The sequence below is a fragment of the Lampris incognitus genome, chromosome 17 (assembly GCF_029633865.1).
Source record: "Lampris incognitus isolate fLamInc1 chromosome 17, fLamInc1.hap2, whole genome shotgun sequence".
Lineage (NCBI taxonomy): Eukaryota > Metazoa > Chordata > Actinopteri > Lampriformes > Lampridae > Lampris > Lampris incognitus.
The window spans coordinates 9,580,659-9,608,561 of NC_079227.1; the positions used below are offsets into that span (position 1 = coordinate 9,580,659).

The window sequence follows — 27,903 nt, forward strand, 5'->3', positions numbered from 1 at the left end:
CTGTCGGAGGAATACAGATTGGTAAAATTCCACAGTAAGCATGTTTATACGCATAGCTGAGCCACCATGTCAAATTTCCCCATAAACGAAGACGGCAAAACAAACTAGACTAATCTTAACAAACAGAGGAAGCGATGACGATGAATAACGTACTGTAAACTAGTAATAACACACGTTAGCCCCTAGCTAACGGGTCTGACCCTTTAGCCGAGCGGTTAGTGACGTCGCCTTGTGGTGCAGTACACGCCGTATCGAATCCCGCACCGGGCAAGAAAATAACCGGTTACAGTACCAATCTCTAAAATGTCTATAAGCCACCGTTAGGGACATTATTCAGGATGACCATGCATATACTACATGTACAAACTCATTCACATACTATACTGAGACCCCCCCCCCCACACACACACACAGAGTGTAAATGATGCATACAAATCAGACTAAACCACTGGGGAATCAATTAACATTAATAAACAAAGGAATCAAATTGAACTGCAAAACAGTCATAAGTCTTTGATTAGTTTGGATTCAGTTGCACACAAATGAACAATTTTTTTCCCACTTTCCATCAAATAGCCCTAACTGGACGAATCCATGTGAAAGCTGTCGTTTCTCATTTAGTTTCAGAACTCAAACCACATTTTTGAGCAACACAACCAATTAAATTCCATTGTTATTATGCTGCTCAAGCTGTACTGAGGTCATCAGTTGGGACCCCAACACCGTTCAAAACAAACAATTTCATAACATAACATCAGAAATGTATTTAAATTTTAGCCTTTTCTCTGTTCAGTTGCTTATGAATGAGAGGGTTTGTGTGGGAGGAGACTGGTGGATGAGAGTGATTTTCAGTCAGCGAGATTAAGATCATGTGACGTGTTGTTGATTACAGGGTGTAAATTGGGGACAATGTAACTTGTTTTAACTGCTCTGTAGATATCCTTTAGACAGAAATAGCCTTTATTTCTTCTAGATATCATTAAAAACTAAATTCTGGCACTCTTCAACACTCTTTAGTTCTTTGAAAATATGGCATCACGTCCTCGGTAAAATCTATCCAAAACTGTCTTTTCTTAATTGGGCAAAATAAAGCATGTTCTGGATGTTCACCTGGATGATAATGATGATGACCTGATGATGATGATGCATGTTCACCTGGATCGTTGAATTCGGGGGTGTGTTTCCTTCCACCAAGGATGAAAAAGGGCAATGGCAAAGATCAATTTGAAACAAATGACCTGGGATCAAAACATTCTTCAAAATCCAACTGGAAACATTTGACATTGTGGTAACTGAACCCCCCCCCTTTTCTCCCCAATTGCATCCATCCAATTACTCCACTATTCCGAGCCGTCCCAGTCGCTGCTCCACCCCCATTGCCGATCCGGGGAGGGCTGCAGACTACCACATGCCTCCTCCGATACGTGTGGAGTCGCCAGCCGCTTCTTTTCACCTGACAGTGAGGAGTTTCACCAGGGGGACGTAGCATGTGGGAGGATCACGCTATCCCCCCCCAGAACAGGCGCCTCGACCAACCAGAGGGGCGCCAGTGCAGCGACCAGGACACATACCCACATCCAGCTTCCCTCTCGCAGACACGGCCAATTTTGTCTGTAGGGATGCCCAACCAAGCCAGAGGTAACACAGGGATTCGAACCAGTGATCCCCATGTTGGTAGGCAACGGAATAGACTGCCACGCCACCCGGACGCCCCCGTGGTGACTGAACTCTTGGCATAATATATTTGCCGGTCATCTATTCCTATTAGTTTACAGCTGTTTCCTCCCACTGCTCAGCAAACGTGTCCTCTTCCTCTTACAAACCATCCATAAATATATTTTCCACTATACTGCTGATGCTCAAGCATCAGCCCTCCGTCTCTAAGTCCTCCGCTCTTGCCTTTCGTTTACCACCGTTCCCAGAGAGAAAAACCCACCTGAAACATCCTGTTGATAAAATTTATTGGAAATGTGTGCCTTATTAAACATTGATAAACTGTGCAAAACAGGCGGTTCTGTTAGGTGACATCCTCAACATCAGGTATGCCTTTGGGGTGGCCATGTCATTCATACATTAGAGGGAAAAAATAACATCACTGTACATTGAAAAACGGATACAAACCCGACTGAATGACTACAATATCGTTTCAAACAACAATATTTACAATACATATCATACAAATATCATACACAAATTGCCGTTGTTAGTGTATCTGAAAATCCAGATTTCGTTAGATGGGGGGGGGGCGCACCATAAAGCAGGGTTATGTTTTTGGGATGGGACTTTTTAAAAGCAGTTTGTGACGATAGCACCGCCCCACAGTACAGTATTTTATTTAAAATGACAGATACGAATTCAAATGTGTGTCCATGCATACGGGTAAAATGCGGAAAATCGGGGTTTTAAAAGTGTCTGCCAGTGTCTTCGTGTGTGTGTTTGTTTTGTGTCTGTCTGCATTAAAATGCATGTGTATAACCAGTGCGCGAATTACACCAAGTCATTCGGCAGGGTTGGGGGTCCCTTTTTGCCACGACAAAAAGAAAAATCGTCTCTAACACAACGATCATAAACTCCAACACTGATTTATGCTTCAATTTTTGCCGCCCCTCATGATAAATCTTTGCTTCTTTAGAGGGGCTCAAAGGTCATTCAGGGTGCTTAGCCCCCCCCATCCAACCCCCATAATTTGCATCCTGTGTGTATCCTGTCTACGCACACAAACGAATATATACTTTTATACAAATCATCCTGAGACAGAGGTTGCACATCTGTGGTAGACAATAATAAATCATCCTTAAAGATGGAAAATCCCATGATTTCCAACCTGTATTACCCCAAACTCACCTCTTTCCCATGTAATAGCCCATTAGAGACTGAGGGGTTTGGTGCTTGTCGGGTATGATTCATGCTATCCACCACGTGATGAATGCATTGAGGCCATTTGTAGTCATGCAATGCACTGTGTCCTTCTTTGTGATGCCCTGTCGTCAAAGTGTCAAAGACGTGCGTCTCAAAACTCTCATTTTGGTCAAGCTGCTCATTTCGGGTCTTGTCTCAAATCTAGCTAGCCTATCCACCATCAAATTTGCTGACTTTTTTAAAACTACACATTGACATGTTGGGATCAGCATCCTGGGAGCGGTGGACGGTACCAGTGATGATATCGGTGTCAGCAGGGGGTACTTGTCTGACATCCTAACAACAGACCCCAATTAGCTGCAGTTACAACGTGCACTGTACATCACCGCATCAAGGGCTTCCTCGTTTTGCCATGACTACTTCCTCTCCTGCCCAAACACATACGCACGGCACCGAACACAGTTAAGATATTTTGCAACTGTTTCGTGCACAGCTCTGGGCAGACGGACTGAGGGGCGGGGGCCGGATGAGTTTGGGCTTTTTCAGCAGGGCTCCTCCAGTCCTCTTGGTGGCACTGTGGGTTGTGTTGGCATTGGCGGTGACCGAGTAGGAGCGTCCGTGCATCATTCTGGCATTGAGGCCATTGGCCATGGAGAAGGACTTGAGGTGGGACTTGAGGGCCAGGGGGAGAGGCAGTTTGTCGACCAGGTGGACGGGGGTGCAGGACACGATGGATCGACAGCACAGGTCCTGGAGGCTCAGAACTGAGGTAGGGGTGGACGGAGGGAGAGAAAATGTGTGGATGAGACAGAATATATATCAATAAGCACAAAGTTTATTGATAAGGGTGACAACTGCAAAAATAAATTTGTTTCAAACTGAGACACAGTGTACCTCCCAGCATTAAAAATTTGACTTTGTCTACAAAGTGATTGAGAACAGAATGTTAGAAGAAAAAAAACACTTTAAAAAAAAGGAAAGTAGGTAGCTTAAGTCCTTGACTGAGAATGTGATATAACCCTTACAGACAAGACTCTCTAAATATAAGGAATACTGAATGAACTGGAGAGAAGAGGAATGAAAGTCAGTAGGAGCAAGATGGAATACATATGCGTGAACAAGAGGAAGGACAGTGGAACGGTGAGGATGCAAGGGGTAGAGATGATAAAGGTGGATGAGTTTAAATACTTGGGGTCAACTGTTCAAAGAAATGGGGAGCGCAGAAGAGAGTGCAGGCAGGGTGGAGTGGGTGGAGAAGAGTGTCAGGAGTGATTTCCGACAGAAGGGTACCAGCAAGAGTTAAAGGGAAGGTTTACAAGATGGTTGTGAGACCAGCTATGTTGTATGGTTTGGAGACAGTGGCACTGATGAAAAGACGGGAGGTGGAGCTGGAGGTGGCAGAGTTGAAGATGCTAAGATTTTCATTGGGAGTAACGAAGAAGGACAGGATTAGGAACGAGTATATTAGAGGGACCGCTCAAGTTGGACGGTTTGGAGACAAAGCAAGAGAGGCAAGATTGAGATGGTTTGGACATGTGTGGAGGAGAGATGCTGGGTATACTGGGAGAAGGATGCTGAATATGGAGCTGCCAGGCAAGAGGAAAAGAGGAAGGCCAGAGAGGTGGTTTATGGATGTGGGGAGGGAGGACATGCAGGTAGCTGGTGTGACAGAGGAAGATGCAGAGGACAGGAAGTCATGGAGACGGATGATCCGCTGTGGCGACTGCTAACGGGAACACCCAAAAGTAGTAGTAGTAGATTGAATGAATTTTGGTGTTGAACATGGCCTTTTGGAGAGGCATACTTTGAGACCACAAGGGGGCGACCTAACATAGAAGATGTTGTATGGTGCTTTGTTTAGTTTGTGAGGTAAAGAAACTGAACATGCACCAAACCCACGCTATCCATCACCTACTTATTCAACCTTTATCCCCTGTACATAACACACACAGACACACACACACACAGACACAGACACACACACACACACACCTTTGTTAGGCCTCCAGAGCCGCTCCATGCCGTGTCTCATGAGGACAATCCTGGCCAGCTCGGTGAAGGACTCTGTAATGTTGAAGTTGCACAGCGGGCTGACCTCGAAGAAGGTGACTCCCAGCCTCTCGGCATACACTTGGGCCTGCTCAGTGGTCACCTGCCGCTTGTAAGCCAGGTGCAGTCGGTTCCCCACCAGAATCTTAGGCACACCTGGGGCATGCTGGGTAAACAATAACAAGAGAAAGAGGAAAATATACCGTTTAGCAGATGGTTTCGGCCAGAGCATCTTAGAGTACTGTGTGGAAAGAGAACCCAACAGAATGAGCTCCTAACCCTGGAAATGTTTATGTCATGTTCAACCGTTTACGGCTGCACAAGACCACAGATGAGGCCAAAGCTGGTCATAGTTTTTCTCATCACCGGCCTTCGCACCATGGATACACGAACACACACAAAAACACACACACACACAGACACACTCCTTTTTTGTGGATTTCCCCCCCTTTTTTTTCTCCCCGATTGTACTTGGCCAATTACCCCACTCTTCCGAGCTGTCCCAGTCGCTGCTCCACCCCCTCTGCCGATCCGGGGAGGGTTGCAGACTACCACATGCCTACCCCCATACATGTGGGGTCGCCAGCCGCTTCTTTTCACCTGACAGTGAGGAGTTTCGCCAGGGGGACGTAGCACGTGGGAGGATCACGCTATTCCCCCCAGTTGCCCCTCCCCTCCCTCGAACAGGCACCCCGACCGACCAGGCGTTAGTGCAGCGACTGGGACACATACCCACATCCGCCTTCCCACCCGCAGACATGGCCAATCATGTCTGTAGGGACGCCTGACCAAGCCGGAGGCAATACGGATTCAAACCGGCGATCCCCGTGTTGGTAGGCAACGGAATAGACCGCCACGCCACCCGGACGCCTACACACACTCCTATTATTATGACTGTTACCCAGTGGAAATTATGTGAAATCTGTGGTGGTGTTTTTCTTTTTGCAAACAACAAAACAAACACCAACGCCTCATTGGAAACATTACCTTGTATTTTACGTAACAACAATACCAATTTTCGGGGAAACAATCACACTTTACACCATTATCTCTCCATACACCGATGAGCCAAAACATTATGACCAGTCAGAGGTGAACCGAATAACGTTGATCATCTGCAAACAAGGGCACACGTCAAGGTCTGGGTAGATTAGATGGGAAGCGAACAGTCAGCTCTTGAAGTCAACGTGCTGGACGCAGGAGAAATGGACAGGACCTGAGCGACTTTGACAAGGGCCAAACTGCTATGGCCAGACGACTGGCTCAGAGCATCTCTGAAACAGCAAGGCTCGTGGGATGGTCCCGGTCAGCAGTGGTAAGTTCCTACTGACAGTGGTCTGAGGAGGGACAAACCACAAACTGGCGACAGCATGTCGGGCGCCCAAGGCTCATCGATGTGCCGGGGCAATGAAGGCTATCCCATCTGGTCTGAACCGACAGAAGGGCTACTGTGGCACAAGTCACAGAACATTTTAATGATGGTTACAGGAGGAATGTGTCACAACACACAGTGCATTGCACCCTGCTGCGTATGGGGCTGCAGAGCCGCAGACCGATCATCAGAGTGCCCATGACCCCTGTCCACTGTCGAAAGTACCTACAATGGGCACTTGAGTGACAGAACTGGACTTTGGAGCAGTGGAAGGAGGTCACCTGGTTCAATGAGTCCCGTTTTTGTTTTGTTTTTTAGATCAAGTGGATGGCCTGTGTATGTGTGCACCGTTTACCTGGGGAAGTGATGGCACCAGGATGCGCTGTGGGGCAACAACAAGCCGGTGGAGGGAGTGTGATGCTCTGAGCAATGTTCTGCTGGGACCCACCCAGGGTTTCCCAGCAGTGATGTCAATCTGACACGTGCCACCTACCTAAACACCATTGCAGACCAGGTACACCCCTCCATGGCAATGGTGTTCCCTGACGGCAGTGGTCTCTTCCAGCAGGATAATGCACCCTGCCACACTGCACACATTGTTTTCGGGAATGGTTTGAGGAACACGATGAAATGTTCAAGGTGTTGCCCTGGCCACCACATTCTCCACATCTCAATCCGACTGAGCATCTGTGGGATGTGCTGGACCGACAAGTCCGATCCATAACAGCTCCACCTCGCAACTTATAGGACTCGAAGGATCTGCTGCTAATATTTTGGTGCCAGATACCACAGGACACCTTCAGCGGTCTTGTAGAGTCCACGCCTCAGCGGGCCGGGGCTGTTTTGGAGGCACGCGGAGGACCAACAGCACATTAGGCAGGTGGTCATAATGTTTTGGCTCAACAGTGGATCCGCTGCAGGGACAACTACAATAGCAGCTGTAATACTGGGCAGTCTACTGCGTGTACTTGAAACGTCACTGAAATTGTGTGGAAAAGGGTCCATCAGTGACATCACTGGCAGACTATCAGAGAATCGCACTAGGTGGCGTTTGCTGCAACGCTTGTATGTAGCATTGCTACTCACATTTTCTTATAAAGTGTAGCCTATTTCAATGGAGCCCACTCAAACCAGGAAGTAAGGGTTGCAGTTTTCACATTCACATACGGTCCATCAGTGATGTCACTGACAGTTTCCCGCACAATTTCGGAGGCGTTTCAGAGACACACAGAGGACTGGCCATAGTATAGCATTACCCCCTCATACTAGTCATTCCATAAACATGGTGGCATCGGGCTCATACTGGCGACCACTTTTCAAAGGGCCCTTGCAAGGTCCCCGACACCTTTCTTAGCGTGTCTTTATGGTGGTGTACAAGCCTGAGTTGTTCCGTGCAATGAAACTTTCAATGCCGACACAAGAATCGGCGCAGCGCTGATACAATCTCGACACCCAGCCCTTCTTCAGAGTGGGAGTACTGAGAACCAGTGTGTGGGTCGGCCATTATGAATGTGGTTTACTCATCCGCCGAGCCGACAGCAACCCCGCAGGTCTTACATCATTGTGTGATGGTCCAGGTCGAAGCAGCGAAACGCCAATATAGATACACACTGTACACAGCAACAGGACTGTAAAGGAACAATAGCCTTTGAGGCACAAACACATAAATATGTACAAGCACACATCCAACACGCAAACACACACACACACACTTCAGCTCGAACGGCTAAAATGCCGGTGTCAGGCAGACAGGCAGGCACAGAAAGAGGGATGGCGGGGTGGAGGTATGCGGTGTTTGAGTGTAGTTCCTTGCTTACCTCATCTATCTCCTTAATCCATCTGTCAATACCGTCGAAGGACCAGCGGTTGGTGATGTCATAGACTAGAATAACTCCCTGAGATGGAGAGACAAAACCAAGAGGGACACAAAGGAGAAAGAGAGAGCAGCAATATTAGATTTTTTTTTTTTCATCTGGAGGAGTGAGGATGATTCAGTTTGTTGTTAGTGAATACACACACACACACACACACACAAACACATAGCTTCACAAATAATAATAATGATAAATTGAGTTTGTATAGCACTTCTCATCTGCAGAGACAGATCTGGAAGCGCTTCACAGATAAAAGACTATAGTAAAAGCAAAAAGAAAATATACACAATAAAACACACGTATACACAGACAAACACTCAACCAAACATACACAAAGGACACACAGTCCACATTATAGTCCTCCATCAAAGAAGCTCTTAGCTTGGATTTAGTCTTCAAATCCTCAACCAACCAACCAACCAACCAACCAATCAATCAATCAGTCACTTCACTCTGCAAATACTTGTTTGTTTTTTGCTGTGTAATTGTGTTCTCAGATTGAAGTCATCGTTAAAACCTCTTCTGCTGAATTGGGGACGTGAGTCCACCCCATTGACCTCAACTGAGGACGACACATGTCTCTGTAAATGTAGTTAAGGTCAGTGGTGAGTCACTGGCTTAGATGGTGTGTGGAACTGTGGTGTGTAGTTTGTGTACGTGTGCACGTGTGTGTGTGTGTTTGCGGGTGCGTGGTGATAGAGTTAAAAACAGATTTCTTTCTTTTTGGATTTTCCCCCCTTTTTCTCCTCAATTGTACTTTACTTGGTCAATTACCCCACTCTGCCGAGCCGTCCCGGTCTCTGCTCCACCCCTTCTGCCGATCCGGGGAGGGCTGCAGACTACCACATGCCTCCTCCCATGCATGTGGAGTCGCCAGCCGCTTCTTTTCACCTGACAGTGAGGAGTTTCGCCAGGGGGACACAACGCATGGGAGGATCACGCTATTCCCCCCAGTCCCCCCCCCCCGAACAGGCGCCCTGACTGACCAGAGGAGGTGCTAGTGCAGCCACCAGGACACATAACCACATCCGGCTTCCCGCCCGTAGACACGACCAATTGTGTCTGTAGGGATGCCCGACCAAGCCGGAGGTAACACGGGGATTCGAACCGGCGATCCCCGTGTGGGTAGGCAACGGAATAGACCGCTACACCACCCAGACGTCCAAAACGGTTGTTTTTATTAAGCAAAGGTGTTATTATTTTCCGGTGGTGGGTGATTCATTTGGAGCTGAGTACGTTATCTGTGTACCAGAACAAGAAGTCCTTCGTTTAACTCAGCCCCATTCGGAGCAAAGACGAGTACGGTCGAAAGGTTGCCGAATTAAATGAGGGCGTCCTTTTTTTCCGGTGTGCCGGTAACTTTCTCACCTTTTATACTTTCGTTTATGAAGCGCTTGTCCTACTTTAGGTTTGGATATGCTCTTGGCCGCAATTTTGTGTCAAACATCTCATTTTGAGATCATTATTCTTTACGTAAAACTGCAACAGAAAGAAAAATAGCTTCATCTGAGCTTCACACACACACACACACAAACACACACACTCCACATCTAATGATCTTGGTGCCCTTGGATGTACTCCAGAAAAGCCCTCTCTTGCACTGATGAGGATGTTATGTTGCCATGGCAACACCTATTCCCTGCCCAGCACCGGACCCCACGAGTAATGAAATACAACATAACTTTATTAACAAAAAAGGGTTTTTTTTCTGTCCTAACTCTGCTGAGACGATAACAAAGCAGTTTGTGTTGATTTGTGTTGTTGTTGTTGTTTTTTCATACTACATCGCGGTGGCCGCCTCGAGTAGCCAACACAGACGGAAGAGACTGACACACTCTGAATGAGAATCTGCCAGTATGAAAAGGATGGACCAATCCTTTGATGACTCTGAATCTGTTGATAGGAAGGATATTCAGATAAAAAATGTATCAAATAAGTCTCACTCTTGTAACATTCATTCATTCATCTCATCTTCAGCCGCTTCTCCGGGGTCGGGTCGCACTGGCAGCAAGCTAAGTAGGGCACTCCAGACGTCCCTCTCCCCAGCAACACCCTCCAGCTCCTCCTGGGGGATCCCAAGGGGTTCCTAGTTCAGATTGGACATGTAGTCCCCTCCAGTGAGTTCTGGGTCTCCTCCCAGTTGGCCGTGCCCGGTAAACCTCCAAAGGAAGGCGCCTAGGAGGCATCCTAATTAGATGCCTGAGCCACCTCAGCCGGCTCCTTTCGATGCGAAGGAGCAGCGGCTCTACTTCGAGCTCCCTCCAGGTGTCCGAGCTCCTCACCCTGTCTCTAAGGCTGAGCCCAGACACCCTACGGAGGAAACTCATTTCAGCCACTTGGATCCGCGATCTCACCCTTTCGGTCACTACCCAAAGCTCATGACCATAGGTGAGGGTTGGAACGAAGACTGACTGGTAAATTGAGAGCTTTGCCTTCCGGCTCAGCTCCCTCTTCACCACAACGGTCTGGTACAGCGTCCGCATTACTGCTGATGCTGCACCAATCCGCCTGTCAATCTCCCGCTCCATCCTACCCTCACTCGTGAACAAGACCCCGAGATACTTGAACTCCTTCACTTGAGGCAACAACTCATCCCCAACCCGGACGGAGCAATCCACCATTTTCTGGTAGAGAACCATGGCCTCGGGCTTGGAGGTGCTGACTCTCATCCCGGCCACTTCACACTCAGCTGCAAACCGCCCCAGTGCGCGCTGGAGGTCACATTCTGATGAAGCAAACAAAGCCACATCATCTGCGAAGAGCAGAGACGCAATTCTGAGCAAATGTAACGTCTCTTGTAACATCTAATATGCAAATGTTTGTGCAAATGTCTTATCGTTATTATAGAATAGATTTTATTTGATGGGTGAAATTGCAATGCAGTTGACAAGATGTACTTTATTACTCCCCATGGGGAAATTCATCCTCTGCATTTAACACACCGTAGCTAGGAGCAGTGGGCAGCTGCAGCACCCAGGGACCAACTCCAGTTCTGCTTTCCATTGCCTTGCTCAGGGGCGCAGGCAGAAGTATCAACCCTAACATACATGTCTTTTTGATGGTGGGAGGAAACCCACGCAAACACGGGGAGAACATGCAGACTCCACTCAGAAAGGACCTGGGATGGCCTGGGGTTCAAACCCAGGACACTTCTTGCTGTGAGGCAACAGTGCTATCCGCTGGGCCACCGTGCTGCCCAGGGTACTGTGTGTGTGTGTGTGTGTGTGTGTGTGTGTGTGTGTGTGTGTGTGTGACTGTGTGTGTGTGTGTGTGTGGAAAAATAGGTGTCTGCATATCTCTCCTGTTTTCCTTTTTTGGTTCCTAAAACTCTCATATCCTGTTTTGGATCATCACCCCCCCCCCCGCCCCAACACACACACACAAATCACCACCAGCCAACACCCAACACCCTTCCAATTTTTCCACTGGAAAAAGTCAACAGCAAGGTCATCAGTGTCCATTTAGCCCATATTCACATGAAGATAAATCTGAAAGATTTAAATGGTTGCCTACTCAGCCACATTTCACCATTAAACACTGTGGTGATAAAGTGCAGCACTATCTGGACAAAATACAAATTATTTTGGGGGTGCCCTGTGAAAATTCACAACTCGGGTTGTGAAGATTCATCGTTGGAACTTTAAACCAATACAGCGTATGCTTTGTTTTACAAAGTGGATAATTTGAGGAGACTGATTCCCGTAATTTCAGTAATCACTCATGAGGCTTGACAGCATAGCTAAAATGCAACGGAACAGACCGCTACGCTACCCGGACGCCCCCCAAAATGTATTTTTACCAACACAACAGTGATATTCTCACATTTCTACGTGCTACAAAAGTGGACGAGAAACGGGGCGCGGGTGGTGGGAAAAAGGGATTTCGCATCCAAAAATGCACGCCATGTTTACCTGGGCTCCTCTGGAGTAGGATCTGAATATGGTGCAGAACCGCCCCTGGCCCGATGTGTCCCTGTACAAAAAAACAGCAACAACAAAATAACAAGATACCGTTAGGTGTCAAGGGTCATGTGTGAAAGGTCAAGTTATTTCAAACAGCAGCTGCCGGCTATGCGGACAAGCACCTGCTCACAGCCCCATTAGTCCTGCTACACATTTCCCTCTGCTTTACCTTTTAAGGCAACCCCCCCCCCTGTGTGCACTTTTAGCCACAAAATTACGAGGGTTATCCGCCTTACAACCGCGCCGCACTCATCCGGGTCTTAAAGCCAACGTATTTATTTAGAGTACGCAAGAGATTGATGAAACATACCTTACTCCGTGTACATTTTTGCAGAGGCGGTATTGCAAAAGACGCAGATGTTCTCCACGAAATGTGACTGCTTCGTGAGGTCACGTGTTCGACATGACTCACGGCTTAATAATAATGGGATACGCTTCCCCCCCCCCCCCGAGCAGCCATTTTGTCAGGGGAGGTGCGAGGTTTTGAAAACTGTTGATATCTCATCTTAGGAAAGGGGTCCTTCTAATTAAAGTCCATCGGGATCGTAAAGGCCAGCTCTACCAGGCCACGTGGGTCCGCCGGGCCATAAACGTGCCGCGGTCACACGTTCCTCTGCCCGTCGATGAGTACAAAGCGGTTTTGTTTTTCACCCCCCTCGTGTCAAAATCTTCGTGGTTACCACTAGAAAAGGCCCGGCGGTGTGCTGGGACCCGCTTTTGCGAGGGGGGCCGGCGTGAAAAACAATAGTATATTTCCAAACAACAGTCTCCAGGGCCGAATACCAGAGCAGTGTTTGGTTTGGCACGCTGAGATGCGCGCTGGCCTCTGGCCCGACGCGTCTAACAAGCCCAGACTGAAAACAGCTGCATGCTTGTAATTCGGACTTAATCGTGCTCCAAGAGAATTAAAACACAAAAAAACACAAAAAACAAAACAAAAAGAGAGGGTAGATAAACCTGACATGAACTGATATTGAGAAACAGCACATTGTTGTGCGCAGCGCACCGCCGGACATTAGAGCCGCACCATTTGACACGAACAGTAACCGGGGAAGCGAGAGGGACCACTGACCCGGGTGGAGAGTCAGCTTGCGTTCACCTGATTGGGCGCCCACGTTTACCCTCTCCGAGAAGGGCCCGTCTGTCACGGTTAACGTTCTCGGCGGTTTTCGGACATTTACGCTTCTTCTTCTTCTTTTTTTTTTTTTGTCTTTTCTTTCCCGAGACGAGGACGGCGTCGCCCTCGTATAAATACCGCCGTCTCACGGCGGCTCACTGTGATCTGCTCAAAGCGTTCAGAGCCGCAGAAAGTAGAAAGGATGTTATTAACGAACGCGCGCGCGCGCGCACACACACACGCACACACACACCCCGTTAAAGAGCTAAAGCGTCTCATCCGCTTAGACATCAAACAAAGTTTCAGATTAATAATTTAATATTGACTTGGCTAACAGCTCTAAAAATACGCTCTCAGGCAGGGCCTTGAAGCTTAGAGGCGAGGATGAGAGAGAGAGGGTTAGCGGGGTGGAGGTGGGGGGGGGAGGGGAGGGGAGCTGGGGTACTGTACATGAGAGCGGCTCGTTACGAGCGCAAAATCTCTTTCCACAACAGTCGTTTTTGCACTTACTTTGTGCGAGTGTGTGCCCATGCATATATATATATATATATATACACACACACACACACACACACACACATACATATATACACATACATACACACACACACATATATATACACACACACACACACATATATATATATATACATACATACATATACATACACATATATACATATACATACACATATATATATGCATATACACACACACACACATACACACACACATATATATATATACATACACACACACACACACACACACACACACATATATATATATATATATAGTGGATGTAGGTGCAACGAATGCTATAGTGGGCGCCGAACGGGCGCCACATACGCGTGTGGCCACACGCCCCGCTCGTCTCTGCTGCTTGGGCAAAGCCGTCTGGCAACAAATCCAAGAGAGGAGCCAAACTGGCCTCACGCGCTTCCCGTTTAGTCTCCGTGTGTGGAGCCCTCTCCCATAATGTAATGTCTCCAAACGCTTGGTCCATCCCTGACCTTGTTCTGCGGCGCAACTCGCCAACCCGCCCCCTAATCGCATCATCGCGACACATTCTGGATTGATGGTGATGAAGGAAAAGGAGAAAGGAGGCCGCTCGGTGTTAATCAAAGGTGAATACACTCGCCTTATGAGCTTATGAGTCGGAATGTGGATACGAATGTTTGCATAGCTATCTAATGAGGAGGACTAACTTTGTTATTGCTTCATATGATTGCCTGGTTTTGTGTGTTTGTGTGTGTGTGTGTGTGTGTATTAGGGGTCAACTGGTATGTGAGGAAATTCTGGCCAATCCTCACTTCTTAATTCTTCTTCTTCTTTCGGCTTGTTCCCTGTTTCTCGGGGGTCACCACAGCGGATTTCTGCCCTCCATAGCTTTCTGTCTTGACACGTCCCTCCGCCGCAGTCCAACCTTCCTCATGTCCTCCCCTATCTGGTCTCTCCATCTTGTCCTTGGTCTCCCTCTTTCTCTTTCCCCAGGTACTTCCAGGTCCAATACCTTCTTTCCTATGTAGTCTATGTCTCCTCTCTGTACATGTCCAAACCATCTCAGTCTTGTCTCTCTCAACTTCTCATCCATTCCTCTGATCTTGAACATAGCTCTCACTTCTTCATTTCTCTTCCTGTCTTTTTGAGTCACTTCCAAGGACCAACGCAGCATGTTCATCTCTCCTACCTGTAATGTAGATTCTAGCCTCTCTGTTGTTGTCACTGCTTCCATACCATACAGCATGGCAGGCCTGACCATTGATTTGTATACCTTGCCCTTTACCTTTCAACGGCATGCTTTTGTCACAAAGTATTCCAGCTACCTTTCTCCATGAATTCCACCCAGATCGTGTCCTTTCCTTGACTTCCTTCTCACCACCGCCTTCTGTTTGTATTGTCGATCCTAAATACTTGAATTCATTAACTTCTGCGACATCGTCTCCTCCTAAGGCCAATCCTGGACTTTCTACTTGCTTACTTATACACAGGTACTCTTTGTTCTGCTGATCTTTAGTCCTCTGATCTCTAATGCTTCTCTCCAGTCTTCAAGATCTCTCTCCAAGCTTTCCTTATCCTCGTCTGCTAGCACGATGTCATCAGCAAACATCATGCTCCATGGTGGCTCTTTCTTAAGATGTTCTGTGAGGCTGTCCGTCAGTATCACAAACAGGAAAGGGCTCAATGCCGATCCTTGATGCCGTCCTACCTTTACTTCAAACTCACTTATTGTTCCCACTGCACATTGAACTACGGTCTTACAGTCTCTGTACAGGTCCTGAATTATGCTGATGTAACTTTCTGCCACTCCCTTCGCTCTCAGACAATACCACAACTCCTCTCTCTGTGCTCTGTCATATGCCTTCTCCAAATCAATAAATATGGGGTGTACTTCTTTATGTCCTTCAATGTATTTTTCAGCTAAGGTCCTGAGTACAAATATCGAATCTGTGGTACTTCTTCCAGGCATGGATTCAAATTGTTCTTCCCCTATAGTCACTTCCTTCCTAAGTCTCACTTCAGTCACTCTCTCCCGTAACTTGATTGTATGCCCCATCAATTTTATCCCTCTGTAGTTGTTGCAGCTTTGAGCATCACCTTTTTTTCTTGTAAATTGGTACTAATATGCTCTTTCGCCATTCATCTGGCATTTTCCCAGTCTGTATTATGTTGTTGAAGAGTCTAGTCAGGAACTCTAGGCCAGTATCGCCTAAGTATTTCCAGACTTCTGCTGGTATATTGTCCGGTCCCACTGCTTTTCCATTTTTCATTCGTTGCAGCACTTTTATCACCCCATCCCTTGTAATCACTCCCACATCCTCTTCATTCCTTGGTGGTTCATCTGTCCTTCTTTCTCTGTTATTCTGCAATCCTCACTTCTTTAAGGGTCTATTTTAGGGTTAGAATTTATGTTTAGGAGGTTGGAATTAGGACTAGGTTAGGGTTAAGGTTGAGGTTAGCCATGTTGTTCTGATGGCTAAGGTTAGGATCTAGGGGCTAATTTAGCCGATGAGGGTCCTCACAAGTATAGAAAGGCAAGTGTGTGTGTGTGTATTACCAGAGCTGCAGTTTGACTCTTCTTCCATCGAGGAGGATGGTGGTCGTCTTGTAGTCGATTCCTGAAAAGAATTGGACAAAACACCATCTTTAGTCGTTAGTCAGCCTACCCAATTTCCCCTCAGGAATGAATACAGTATTCTGATTCTGATTGACAGATGTTGTTCATTCCACATAATATACTGTATATTCTACTTTGGAACCTTTATTTTGCAAAGGTTCATTTGCTCAAACTGGACATGGGAACTGCCCAGTGCAAGCAACTGTCTTCTTCTACCAGTGAATACTGAATGGCTCCACCGATGCAACTAGCTGTTAAATGCTGTTCCCCCCCCCCACATTGTTCAGCATTATAATAACTTGTTTTCCTCTCATTCATTTACATGTGTTCATAACTGGGAGCTGCCCAGTATAAACAGGATCATTCATTGGCCACTGAGGACTGGCTTCATTCAAGCAATCTGAAGTTCCTTGCTCAAGGGCAAATGGAAGGTAGCTGTTAAGGAAGCAGGAGAGTGGAACCTTATTCATATTCTCTGTCCAGACTTCACCAGTCAGTAATTGGACCAGAGACTCTGGGGATACGAGCTTGCATCTCTATAACTATTTCGCTGTTGTTTGGAGTGCAGTTGCAGAAACTTGAAACAAATCACATTGAGAAGTTGAATGAGAGTCTAATGGACTTCTTTTTTTTTTTTGCCCTGAGGACTGTCTCTCCTTTTCTTAAACCAGCACACAAAGCCAAAAAATGTAAAAGAAAACAAATATAATTGAACAAAACAACGTAGCTGAAATAATTCTCAACAAGTTGTTGTCTGCAGCCCACACACACATACACGACACAGATTGATATAATATTTACAGTGCAGGAAGGACAGCCAAATCTAAGACAAAGCAGAAATTCTTGACCTCACTTCTGTTCCTGTGAGGGGAATTTCTGTGCCTGTGTGTGTTTTTTTTTTAGCATTTCTACACGGTTCCACCTTGTACAATATTTGTGTGTGCCTGCGGGTATGCAACGTATTCATACGACATTGTGTTCATGCACCAACTGCATGCATGCAGAGTATGCACATGTAGAGCATGTGTTTGCATGCTCTGTAATATTGAGTCATAGTGTGATTTGATACGTAAGGTGTTACGTAAGAGTCAGGGTGATCTCTAAAGATGGGATTAGCACACTTGGATGCATCAGGGTGAAACAGAGAGCAAGAGAGAGAGAGAGAGAGAGAGAGAGAGAGGGAAAAGGGGGAGTAGAGCAGGTAGGAATTTGGAGGTTTCAAAGGAGTCAGATGTCCATCACAGCTCCCCGAAGGAATGTAAGAAGTAGTGCCTGTGACCTGACCTTTGTGTATATGTGTGTGTGTGTGTGTGTGTGTGTGTGTGTGTGTGTGTGTGTGTGTGTGTGTGTGTGTATCCGTTCATGTGTAATGTTCAAAACTAGACCAGGAGGGCAAAGGGGATGGCAAAGATGATAAAATGCATGTGACTCATCCAGCTCAACAGGGTAGACAAACACACACATGCACGCATGCGCACACATGCACGCACAAGGATGTGAACTGCAAAAAGAAACACGACCTCTGGGCATGATGTCAAGGTCAGGGGCGGATCTACAGGGTGGCAAGGGGTGGCAGCTGCCACCTCTGGGACACAGTCTTGCCACCCCTGTTGCCACCCCATTTATAAATCAGATAATATGTTTTTAAAGTATATTTTATGTACATGCATGGTGAAGGTCAATGAGACCTGCACCAAACTCATCTCAAACAGAAGTCGCCGATTTAGAATCCCCCTCCCCCTCACAGGCGCGGATCTACAGGGCGGCAAGGGGTGGCAGCTGCCACCTCTGGGACACAGTCTTGCCACCCCTTTGCCACCCCAGGAAAAAATCTCTAGATCCACCACTGGACAAGGTCAAGGATCATGACAAGGGTGGGGATGTTGTCCCTGTGTTGTTGGACTGGTGGGCACACAGAGATACGAAAAGAATTCAGCTTAATTAATTGAGACCCTACGACTATTCAGAAAGGCTTGCCTCAGAACCGGACAGACCAACAACGGCTTTGGGGGCGGCACAGTTGAGATGTGACAGAAGAATTCAAAGCAACAACGGGGGGGGGGGGGACAGTTAACTAACGTGAAGTGATTACATCACAAAAGCGGGAAGTCATGTGACTTCTACGATATGGCTTCCTGTGTTTTCTACAAGAATGATAGTTATCTGTAACATGCGATAAGGACTGCTCCTCAACCTGCTTCTGTCTGTTCTCAAAGCTTTCAGTGGTCTGGGGACTGCAAATAGCAAAGAAAAAAAGACCAAAGGGTGAAGGGTCAACTTTGCTGCTTTGTAGAAAATTAATTCACGGTTGATGCTAGAGCCAACGGGGTGTAGGCACGGAAGAAGCCATGATTGGCTGTTGCGTCGGCCAATAGACAGCGCAGAACCTCGAAGCACACGGACTTGAAATAAACGATGCGCACTGAAACATTTAGCTAGCTAGCTTACAACTGACCTCAACATTGCCAGATCGTACTGTAACGACAGCTAACGTTAACGCTTGCTAACAATGGAAATTCAAAAAGAGTTTAAACCCTAACCCTAACCATCAACCAATCACGTCTACTTCCGTGCCTACACCCCGTTGGATCTAGCATCACCCTTAATTCATTTTTGGGACGTACGGGTAGCATGGCAGTCTATTCCGTTGCCTACCAACACAGGGATTGCCAGTTCGAATACCTGGCTTGGTCGGGGTCCCTACAGACACAATTGGCCGTGTCTGCGGATGGGAGGCCGGATGTGGGTACGAGTCCTGGTCGCTGCACTAGAGCCCCCTCTGGTCAGTCAGGGGCGCCTGGTCAGGGGGGGGGAACTGGGGGTAATAGCGTGATCCTTCCACGCGCTACGTCCTCCTGGCGAAACTCCTCAGTGTCAGGTGAAAAGAAGCAGCTAGTGACTCCACATGTATCTGAGGAGGCATGTGGTAGCCTGCAGCCTTCCCCGGATCGGCAGAAGGGGTGGAGCAGCGACCGGGACAGCTCGGAAGAGTGGGGTGATTGGCCAGGTGGGGTAATTGGCTAGGTACAATTGGGGAGAAAAGGGGATATATATATATATATATATATACACATACAGTTAAGGTCAAAATTATTAGCCCCTTTTATGAAATCAAACAAAACCCTTAACTTTTCCATGGAAATGACCATAACCAAAAGTGTTTATAGTTTAATTGCTTCCAAAAGAACAAAGACAAAATCTCCACTAAGCTTGATTAAGATATTTTACTGATGCGCTGAATTGAAACAAGAAAAGGCAAAAATGACAAGGCCAAAATTATTAGCCCTCTGACAATTAATAGTCAATATTGTAACCTTTCTGACTCACAACTGACAACAACCTCTTATGGTAGTTCCTAACTAGGTTGGCACATGTGTCTTGAGGGATCTTAGCCCATTCATTCCATGGCAAATTGTTCCAGCTCATCCAAATTGTGTGGTTTTCGAGAATGGACATTAACCTTGAGCTCCCGCCACAGATTCTCAATAGGATTGAGATCTGGGCTCTGAGAGGGCCACTCCAGGATCTTGATTTTGGTATCCTTCAAAAAGTTTTGGACCAACTTGGATGTATGCTTCGGGTCACTGTCTTGCTGGAAGACCCAGCAGTGACCTAAAAGCTCGACTGGCAGCAGATTTCTTTACATTATCCTTCAAAATGTCAACATAATCTTCTTTCTTCATGATCCCATGCACCCGAACAAGGTTCCCTGTGCCTGAAGCAGCAAAACAGCCCCACATCATTATGCTCCAACCACGTTTAATTGTGGCAACTGTGTCTTTAGGGTTGAAGGCCTCTCCCTTCCTTCGCCAAACAAAAGCAACATTCATGTGCCCAAACAGCTCAAGTTTAGTCTCATCAGACCAAAGGACAGACTTCCAAAACTCATGCCCATGTTTCAAATGTTCACAGGCAAACTTCAGTCTGGCTTTGATGTGCTGCTGTGTGAGTAATGGAGTTTTTCTTGGACGATGACCTCGAAGCGCACCACGATGAAGAGCTCTTACAACAGTCTTCCTTGAAACATCAAGTCCAGAAGAGGCCAGTTCAGCAACAATCATCTTGGCAGAGATCCGGGGATTGTTGTTGACATCTCTGACTATTTTCCTCTCCAAAGTTTTTGAAATCTTACACTTTTGACCACGCCCAGGTTTGTTTCTAACACAATTTGTCTCCTTGTGCTTTGCAATGATGCAACACACAGCTGTTCTAGACACTGTGAAACGCTTGGGAATTGCAGTATAGCCCTCCCCCTTAAGATGAGCATCCACTATCTTCTTTCTGAGTTCCACACTGATTTCTTTACTTTTTGGCATGATGAAATTACTTCTTACCAAGAATTTAAGAGTAGTCCCTCTCAATCAAGTGTTCAAGTGCCACTAGCCCTGTTCACTGGAGTCCCTTAAGTAAAGCTCAATGCTGACTGATTGCTCAGGTGTGGTTTGAAAGCAAAAAAAATCACATGGGGGCTAATAATTTTGACCACATCAATTTTCACTACATTTGGTATAAAGCAAACCTGAAGATTTATTTTACATTCCAAAATGTACCAAATAGGGGCCTTAACACTGATGAATGTTTTACTATGTAAAGTTTTATGAATGATGCAAACATTGGGCAGAATTTTAGGGAAATGTTCCATAGTTCCTTGGGGGCAAATAATTTTGACCTTAACTGTATGTACACTACCGTTCAAAAGTTTGGGATCACCCAAACAATTTTGTGTTTTCCATGAAAAGTCACACTTATTCACCACCATATGTTGTGAAATGAATAGAAAATAGAGTCAAGACATTGACAAGGTTAGAAATAGTGATTTGTATTTGAAATAAGATTTTTTTTACATCAAACTTTGCTTTCGTCAAAGAATCCTCCATTTGCAGCAATTACAGCATTGCAGACCTTTGGCATTCTAGCTGTTAATTTGTTGAGGTAATCTGGAGAAATTGCACCCCATGCTTCCAGAAGCAGCTCCCACAAGTTGGATTGGTTGGATGGGCACTTCTTTGAGCAGATTGAGTTTCTGGAGCATCACATTTGTGGGGTCAATTAAACGCTCAAAATGGCCAGAAAAAGAGAACTTTCATCTGAAACTCGACAGTCTATTCTTGTTCTTAGAAATGAAGGCTATTCCATGCGAGAAATTGCTAAGAAATTGAAGATTTCCTACACCGGTGTGTACTACTCCCTTCAGAGGACAGCACAAGCAGGCTCTAACAGGTACTATTTAATGAAGATGCCAGTTGGGGACCTGTGAGGCGTCTGTTTCTCAAACTAGAGACTCTAATGTACTTATCTTCTTGCTCAGTTGTGCAACGCGGCCTCCCACTTCTTTTTCTACTCTGGTTAGAGCCTGTTTGTGCTGTCCTCTGAAGGGAGTAGTACACACCGGTGTAGGAAATCTTCAATTTCTTAGCAATTTCTCGCATGGAATAGCCTTCATTTTTAAGAACAAGAATAGACTGTCGAGTTTCAGATGAAAGTTCTCTTTTTCTGGCCATTTTGAGCGTTTAATTGACCCCACAAATGTGATGCTCCAGAAACTCAATCTGCTCAAAGAAGTGCCCATCCAACCAATCCAACTTGTGGGAGCTGCTTCTGGAAGCGTGGGGTGCAATTTCTCCAGATTACCTCAACAAATTAACAGCTAGAATGCCAAAGGTCTGCAATGCTGTAATTGCTGCAAATGGAGGATTCTTTGACGAAAGCAAAGTTTGATGTAAAAAAAATCTTATTTCAAATACAAATCATTATTTCTAACCTTGTCAATGTCTTGACTCTATTTTCTATTCATTTCACAACATATGGTGGTGAATAAGTGTGACTTTTCATGGAAAACACAAAATTGTTTGGGTGATCCCAAACTTTTGAACGGTAGTGTATATATATATAAATATTTTGTTTCAGACTCATACAGGCCAGTGTTAAGTTTTAGCCAGTGGGTGTGCCTTGCTCAAGGACCCATCAGCAGTTGGAGGGGTTAGAATAGTGCCGTTCCATGTCTCACTTTAGCCACACAACTTTTATTTAAGAGGACTAAACCCAGCGACTTTCTGACTACAAGCTCCTTGACAAACAGTGTTTTCTGATGCAGGACTGCAGATTAAGTGCATCTTATCTCCCGCTGGAAGCTTCGACCAAGACGTCAGCGGATTCTGGAGATTTTTAGCAAGAATCACATTGTAAGCAAGCACATGCATGCACACACACACATACACATGCATGAACGCACATGCACAGAAAAGCGCAGACAACCCTCGAAAACACATAGTTCATCACCGATGCCCAGTTATTCAAAACATCCTCTGTCAGAATGCGGGCCCTTCCTGTCTCTGTGGGCGTCAACTCTGATTCATTGCTAACCGCCCCTGTCTTATGCGCACACACACAGAGACGCAAACACAATCACACAGACGCGCACACACATACAAATGCTGATGAGCCGCTAATATCAGGCCGCTGTCGCACATATTCTGCGTGGGAACAAAAGCAGCAAATGGCTCATCACGTTTATTACAGTGATTATCAGGAGCTGTCTGCTCTCTCGGGAGCTGAAAGCACACTCCTATGTGAGTACTCTCAGCAACATGTCTGTCATGTGCACGCGCGCACACACACACACACACACACACACACACAGACAGACACAGACACACACACACACACACATGCTCATACATATTACATAAACGCTCTCATGTTCTTCGTGTTTCAGGATGCAGAATGCTCAGAGGGCCTATTAAAAATGAGGTACCGTGGTGTAGCATGAAGACACACAGGGGGACCAGTAGAGAGAGGGAGAGAGAGAGAGAGAGAGACAGAGAGGGGGAGGGAGCATGAGAGAGAGGGACACAGAGAGACAGTGCGTAAGAGAGAGACAGAGTGAGAGACAGAACGAGAGCGCGAGAGAGAATGAGAGGGAGTGAAACAGTGAGAGAGAGGGACAGCGAGAGAGCGTGAGAGAGAGAGAGACAGAACGAGAGAGAATGAGAGGGAGGGAGAGAGTGAGAGAGAGTGTGAGACAGAGACAGAGAGAGAGTGAGAGAGACAGAGAGAGAGAGAGGGAGAAGGAGGGAGACAGTGAGAGAGACAGAGAACGTAAAAGAGAGAATGAGAGGGAGGGAGTGTGAGAGAGGGACAGAGTGAGAGAGACAGAGAGAGAGGGAGGGAGAGGGAAGGACAGAGCGAGTGAGATAGGGAGAGTGAGAGAGGGACAGAGAGAGAGTGAGAGAGACAGAGAGAGAGAGTGAGAGGGAGGGAGGGAGGGAGTGAGGGGGGGGAGAGAGAGTGACAGAGAGAAAGAGAGAGAACGTGAGAGAGGGAGCATGAGTGAGAGACAGCGAGAGAGAGGAGCAGAGAGAGAGAGAGAGAACGTGAGAGAGGGAGCATGAGAGTGAGAGAGACAGAGAGCGAGTGGGAGGGAGAGAGTGACACAGAGAGAGAGTGACAGAGAGAGAGAGAGAGAGAGAGAGAGGGAGTGAGAGAGAGGGGCAGAGAGAGAAAAAGAGAGAATGTGAGAGAGGGAGCATGAGTGAGAGAGACAGAGAGAGAGAGAGAGAGACAGAGAGAGAGAGGGAGGGAGAGGGAAGGACAGAGCGAGTGAGATAGGGAGAGTGAGAGAGGGACAGAGAGAGAGTGAGAGAGACAGAGAGAGAGAGTGAGAGGGAGGGAGGGAGGGAGTGAGAGAGAGGGGCAGAGAGAGAGCGACAGAGAGAAAGAGAGAGAACGTGAGAGAGGGAGCATGAGAGTGAGAGAGACAGAGAGCGAGTGGGAGGGACAGAGTGACACAGAGAGAGAGCGACAGAGAGAGAGAGAGAGAGAGAGAGAGCGACACACAGCTGCCTGTGTGTGGGTAGTGCCTTATCATGGGTGACTGCCCTTTGTGCTCATCTCCTCAGGAAGACGCATGAAAGGACATCTCAGGGTCCTCATGTCACAATCGATAAACTAAAGTCTCAACTGCTTCTTTTGTGTACGCTCACGGGCTGAGCTGTCAATCAAGCATGACAGGACAGGGACCCCCGACTTTACTGTTCAGCCTCCAGGTTGCTGTTCCCCTCCTCAGGCCTCCGTCTGGACGACAGACTGGCTGTGAGGCTGTTTCTGGACTCTGTGTGTGTGTGTGTGTGTGTGTGTGAAAAGGGACGTGGAAAGAGGGAGCATATTAGAGCGAGTGGAGGAGAAAGATGCAGGGTGGTGGGGGGGGGGGTGGATGCAGCAGGGGAGGGGGTGGGGGGTGTGAAGTATAGGAGTTATTCTGGGGGAAAGCAGTGGGCCAGTTCAACCTACACACATATAACAGTTCCATATCCATCCTGCTTACTGTATGTCTAGTGGGGGGGGGGGTTGTGTGTGTGTGTGCAAATACAAGCGCGCACACACACACATGCACACACACGCACAAAAAGACCAACATGAAACATCTTGCGAGGCTGCTGTTACATAAGCGGCGGGGACAGTGAGGCTTGTTGACAGACGCGAAGCTGCCGGGCGAGCCGCGGGGAGGGGCAGGAGGGCGGATGTGTCTCGACAATGAAATTTTAACGTCGACCGGAGGGGATTCTTCCAGCAACTTCCGAGTCCAGCACATTAGAACTTTTCTAATTGCGGTGTTATAGGGGGCATCTGGGGTTTTATTGCCTCATCTCAGGAACTTGCTGTTGAGGTTCAGTCAGTAAATCATAATCTACTTGTTTTAGCCGGCAACCCGCCATCATGGTTGAAGCCGGCTGAACCTGGAACCCGGAGTGACAGTTGGGTTAATACACACACACACACACACACACACACACATATATATATATATATATATATATATACACTACCGTTCAAAAGTTTGGGATCACCCAAACAATTTTGTGTTTTCCATGAAAAGTCACACTTATTCACCACCATATGTTGTGAAATGAATAGAAAATAGAGTCAAGACATTGACAAGGTTAGAAATAATGATTTGTATTTGAAATAAGATTTTTTTTACATCAAACTTTGCTTTCGTCAAAGAATCCTCCATTTGCAGCAATTACAGCATTGCAGACCTTTGGCATTCTAGCTGTTAATTTGTTGAGGTAATCTGGAGAAATTGCACCCCACACTTCCAGAAGCAGCTCCCACAAGTTGGATTGGTTGGATGGGCACTTCTTTGAGCAGATTGAGTTTCTGGAGCATCACATTTGTGGGGTCAATTAAACGCTCAAAATGGCCAGAAAAAGAGAACTTTCATCTGAAACTCGACAGTCTATTCTTGTTCTTAGAAATGAAGGCTATTCCATGCGAGAAATTGCTAAGAAATTGAAGATTTCCTACACCGGTGTGTACTACTCCCTTCAGAGGACAGCACAAACAGGCTCTAACAGGTACTATTTAATGAAGATGCCAGTTGGGGACCTGTGAGGCGTCTGTTTCTCAAACTAGAGACTCTAATGTACTTATCTTCTTGCTCAGTTGTGCAACGCGGCCTCCCACTTCTTTTTCTACTCTGGTTAGAGCCTGTTTGTGCTGTCCTCTGAAGGGAGTAGTACACACCGGTGTAGGAAATCTTCAATTTCTTAGCAATTTCTCGCATGGAATAGCCTTCATTTCTAAGAACAAGAATAGACTGTCGAGTTTCAGATGAAAGTTCTCTTTTTCTGGCCATTTTGAGCGTTTAATTGACCCCACAAATGTGATGCTCCAGAAACTCAATCTGCTCAAAGAAGTGCCCATCCAACCAATCCAACTTGTGGGAGCTGCTTCTGGAAGCGTGGGGTGCAATTTCTCCAGATTACCTCAACAAATTAACAGCTAGAATGCCAAAGGTCTGCAATGCTGTAATTGCTGCAAATGGAGGATTCTTTGACGAAAGCAAAGTTTGATGTAAAAAAAATCTTATTTCAAATACAAATCATTATTTCTAACCTTGTCAATGTCTTTACTCTATTTTCTATTCATTTCACAACATATGGTGGTGAATAAGTGTGACTTTTCATGGAAAACACAAAATTGTTTGGGTGATCCCAAACTTTTGAACGGTAGTGTATATATATATATATATGTCTTAAAATAAACACACATGCTTAAATACACAAACATATAGTAGAAAAACACACTCCAAATATACACAAATGGAGGATAACACACACACACACACACACACCCAGTGCTGGATATTTCCCACTACCACTTGAAGAGATGGCTGCAATTAATTGCAAACGATCCATCACTGACATGCCTGTCCCTCTTAGCTGCCGTTGGGTTGCAATTTCACATTTACTCATGAACACGACCTGAGAAATAATATCTCACTTGACACGAACCTGCAAAGGGTCCGTCAGCTAATTCTGCCACCACCAAGTTAGCTGCTCACCTTAAATACCCCAACGCACACACACGCAAACGCACACGCACACACGTCAATTCTTTTTGTCATTTATGATGAGGTTTAGTCACCGCAAATCACTGCCTCCTCTCTCTCATCTGTCCATCTGTCTCCATCCCTCGCTCGCTCTCTCTCCTTCCCTCCTTCCTTCCTTCTCATTAGTTGGGGTGCTATTTTCCATCATTTGGTCATCTTCTCTTTGTCTGAGGTCACTGTCTCCTTTTGATGGAGGCTGTCCTCCTGTCTTTTCTCTCTCTCACACCGCCAAGCACAATTTTAATGACTTTGTCGGGTTACATTTCAGGGTTTTGATCATGAACGCATTAAAGAAAAGCCGGTAAAAAGCAGGTGTATATATATATATATATATATATATATATATATACATACATACATACATACATCCATACATATAGGTATATATATATAGGTATATATATATATACACACACATACATACATACATACAGGTATATATAGGTGTACATATAGGTATATATAGGGGTATATATAGGTATATATATAGGTGTGTATATATATAGGTGTATATATATATATAGGTATATATATATATATATATATATATATATATATAGGTATATATATATATATATATATATATATATCCATCCATCCATCCATCCATTATCCAGACAGCTTATCCTGCTCTCAGGGTCGCGGGGATGCTGGAGCCTATCCCAGCAGTCATTGGGCAGCAGGCGAGGAGACACCCTGGACAGGCCGCCAGACCATCGCAGGGCCCTCACACACACACACACACACACACACACACACACACACACACACACACACACACACACACACACACACACACACACACCTATGGACAATTTAGTACGGCCGATTCAACTGACCTCCATGTGTTTGGACTGTGGGAGGAAACCGGAGCCCCCGGAGGAAACCCACGCAGACACGGGGAGAACATGCAAACTCCACTCAGAGGACGACCCGGGACGACCCCCAAGGTTGGACTACCCCGGGACTCGAACCCAGAACCTTCTTGCTGTGAGGCGATTGCGCTAACCACTGCGCCGCCTATTGATGTGGAAATTGACTACGTGTTGGTTGTCCAAGAGGATAAAGGGTGACTGAAGAACAACAACTGAAATCCTGGAAAATAAAAAAGGCCTAACATTGTGTTTGTTTATCGTGTGTTAGTCAAGGTCGCTCTGTC

General features: G+C 46.3%; 1 protein-coding gene across 1 annotated transcript in view; it reads right to left on the reverse strand.

Moving 5' to 3' along the window:
- Positions 1–1,950: 1,950 nt before the first annotated feature.
- The window catches only part of rab40b (RAB40B, member RAS oncogene family), a 42,165-nt gene continuing 16,212 nt past the window's right edge, over positions 1,951–27,903 (reverse strand). The window contains exons 2-6 of the mRNA XM_056296832.1: positions 16,292–16,352; positions 12,066–12,126; positions 8,098–8,175; positions 4,852–5,074; positions 1,951–3,623 (exon numbers count right to left, since the gene is read on the reverse strand). Of these exons, the coding sequence (XP_056152807.1) occupies positions 3,322–3,623; positions 4,852–5,074; positions 8,098–8,175; positions 12,066–12,126; positions 16,292–16,352 (725 nt within the window). The 3' untranslated portion in view covers positions 1,951–3,321. The remainder of the gene's footprint in view (positions 3,624–4,851; positions 5,075–8,097; positions 8,176–12,065; positions 12,127–16,291; positions 16,353–27,903) is intronic.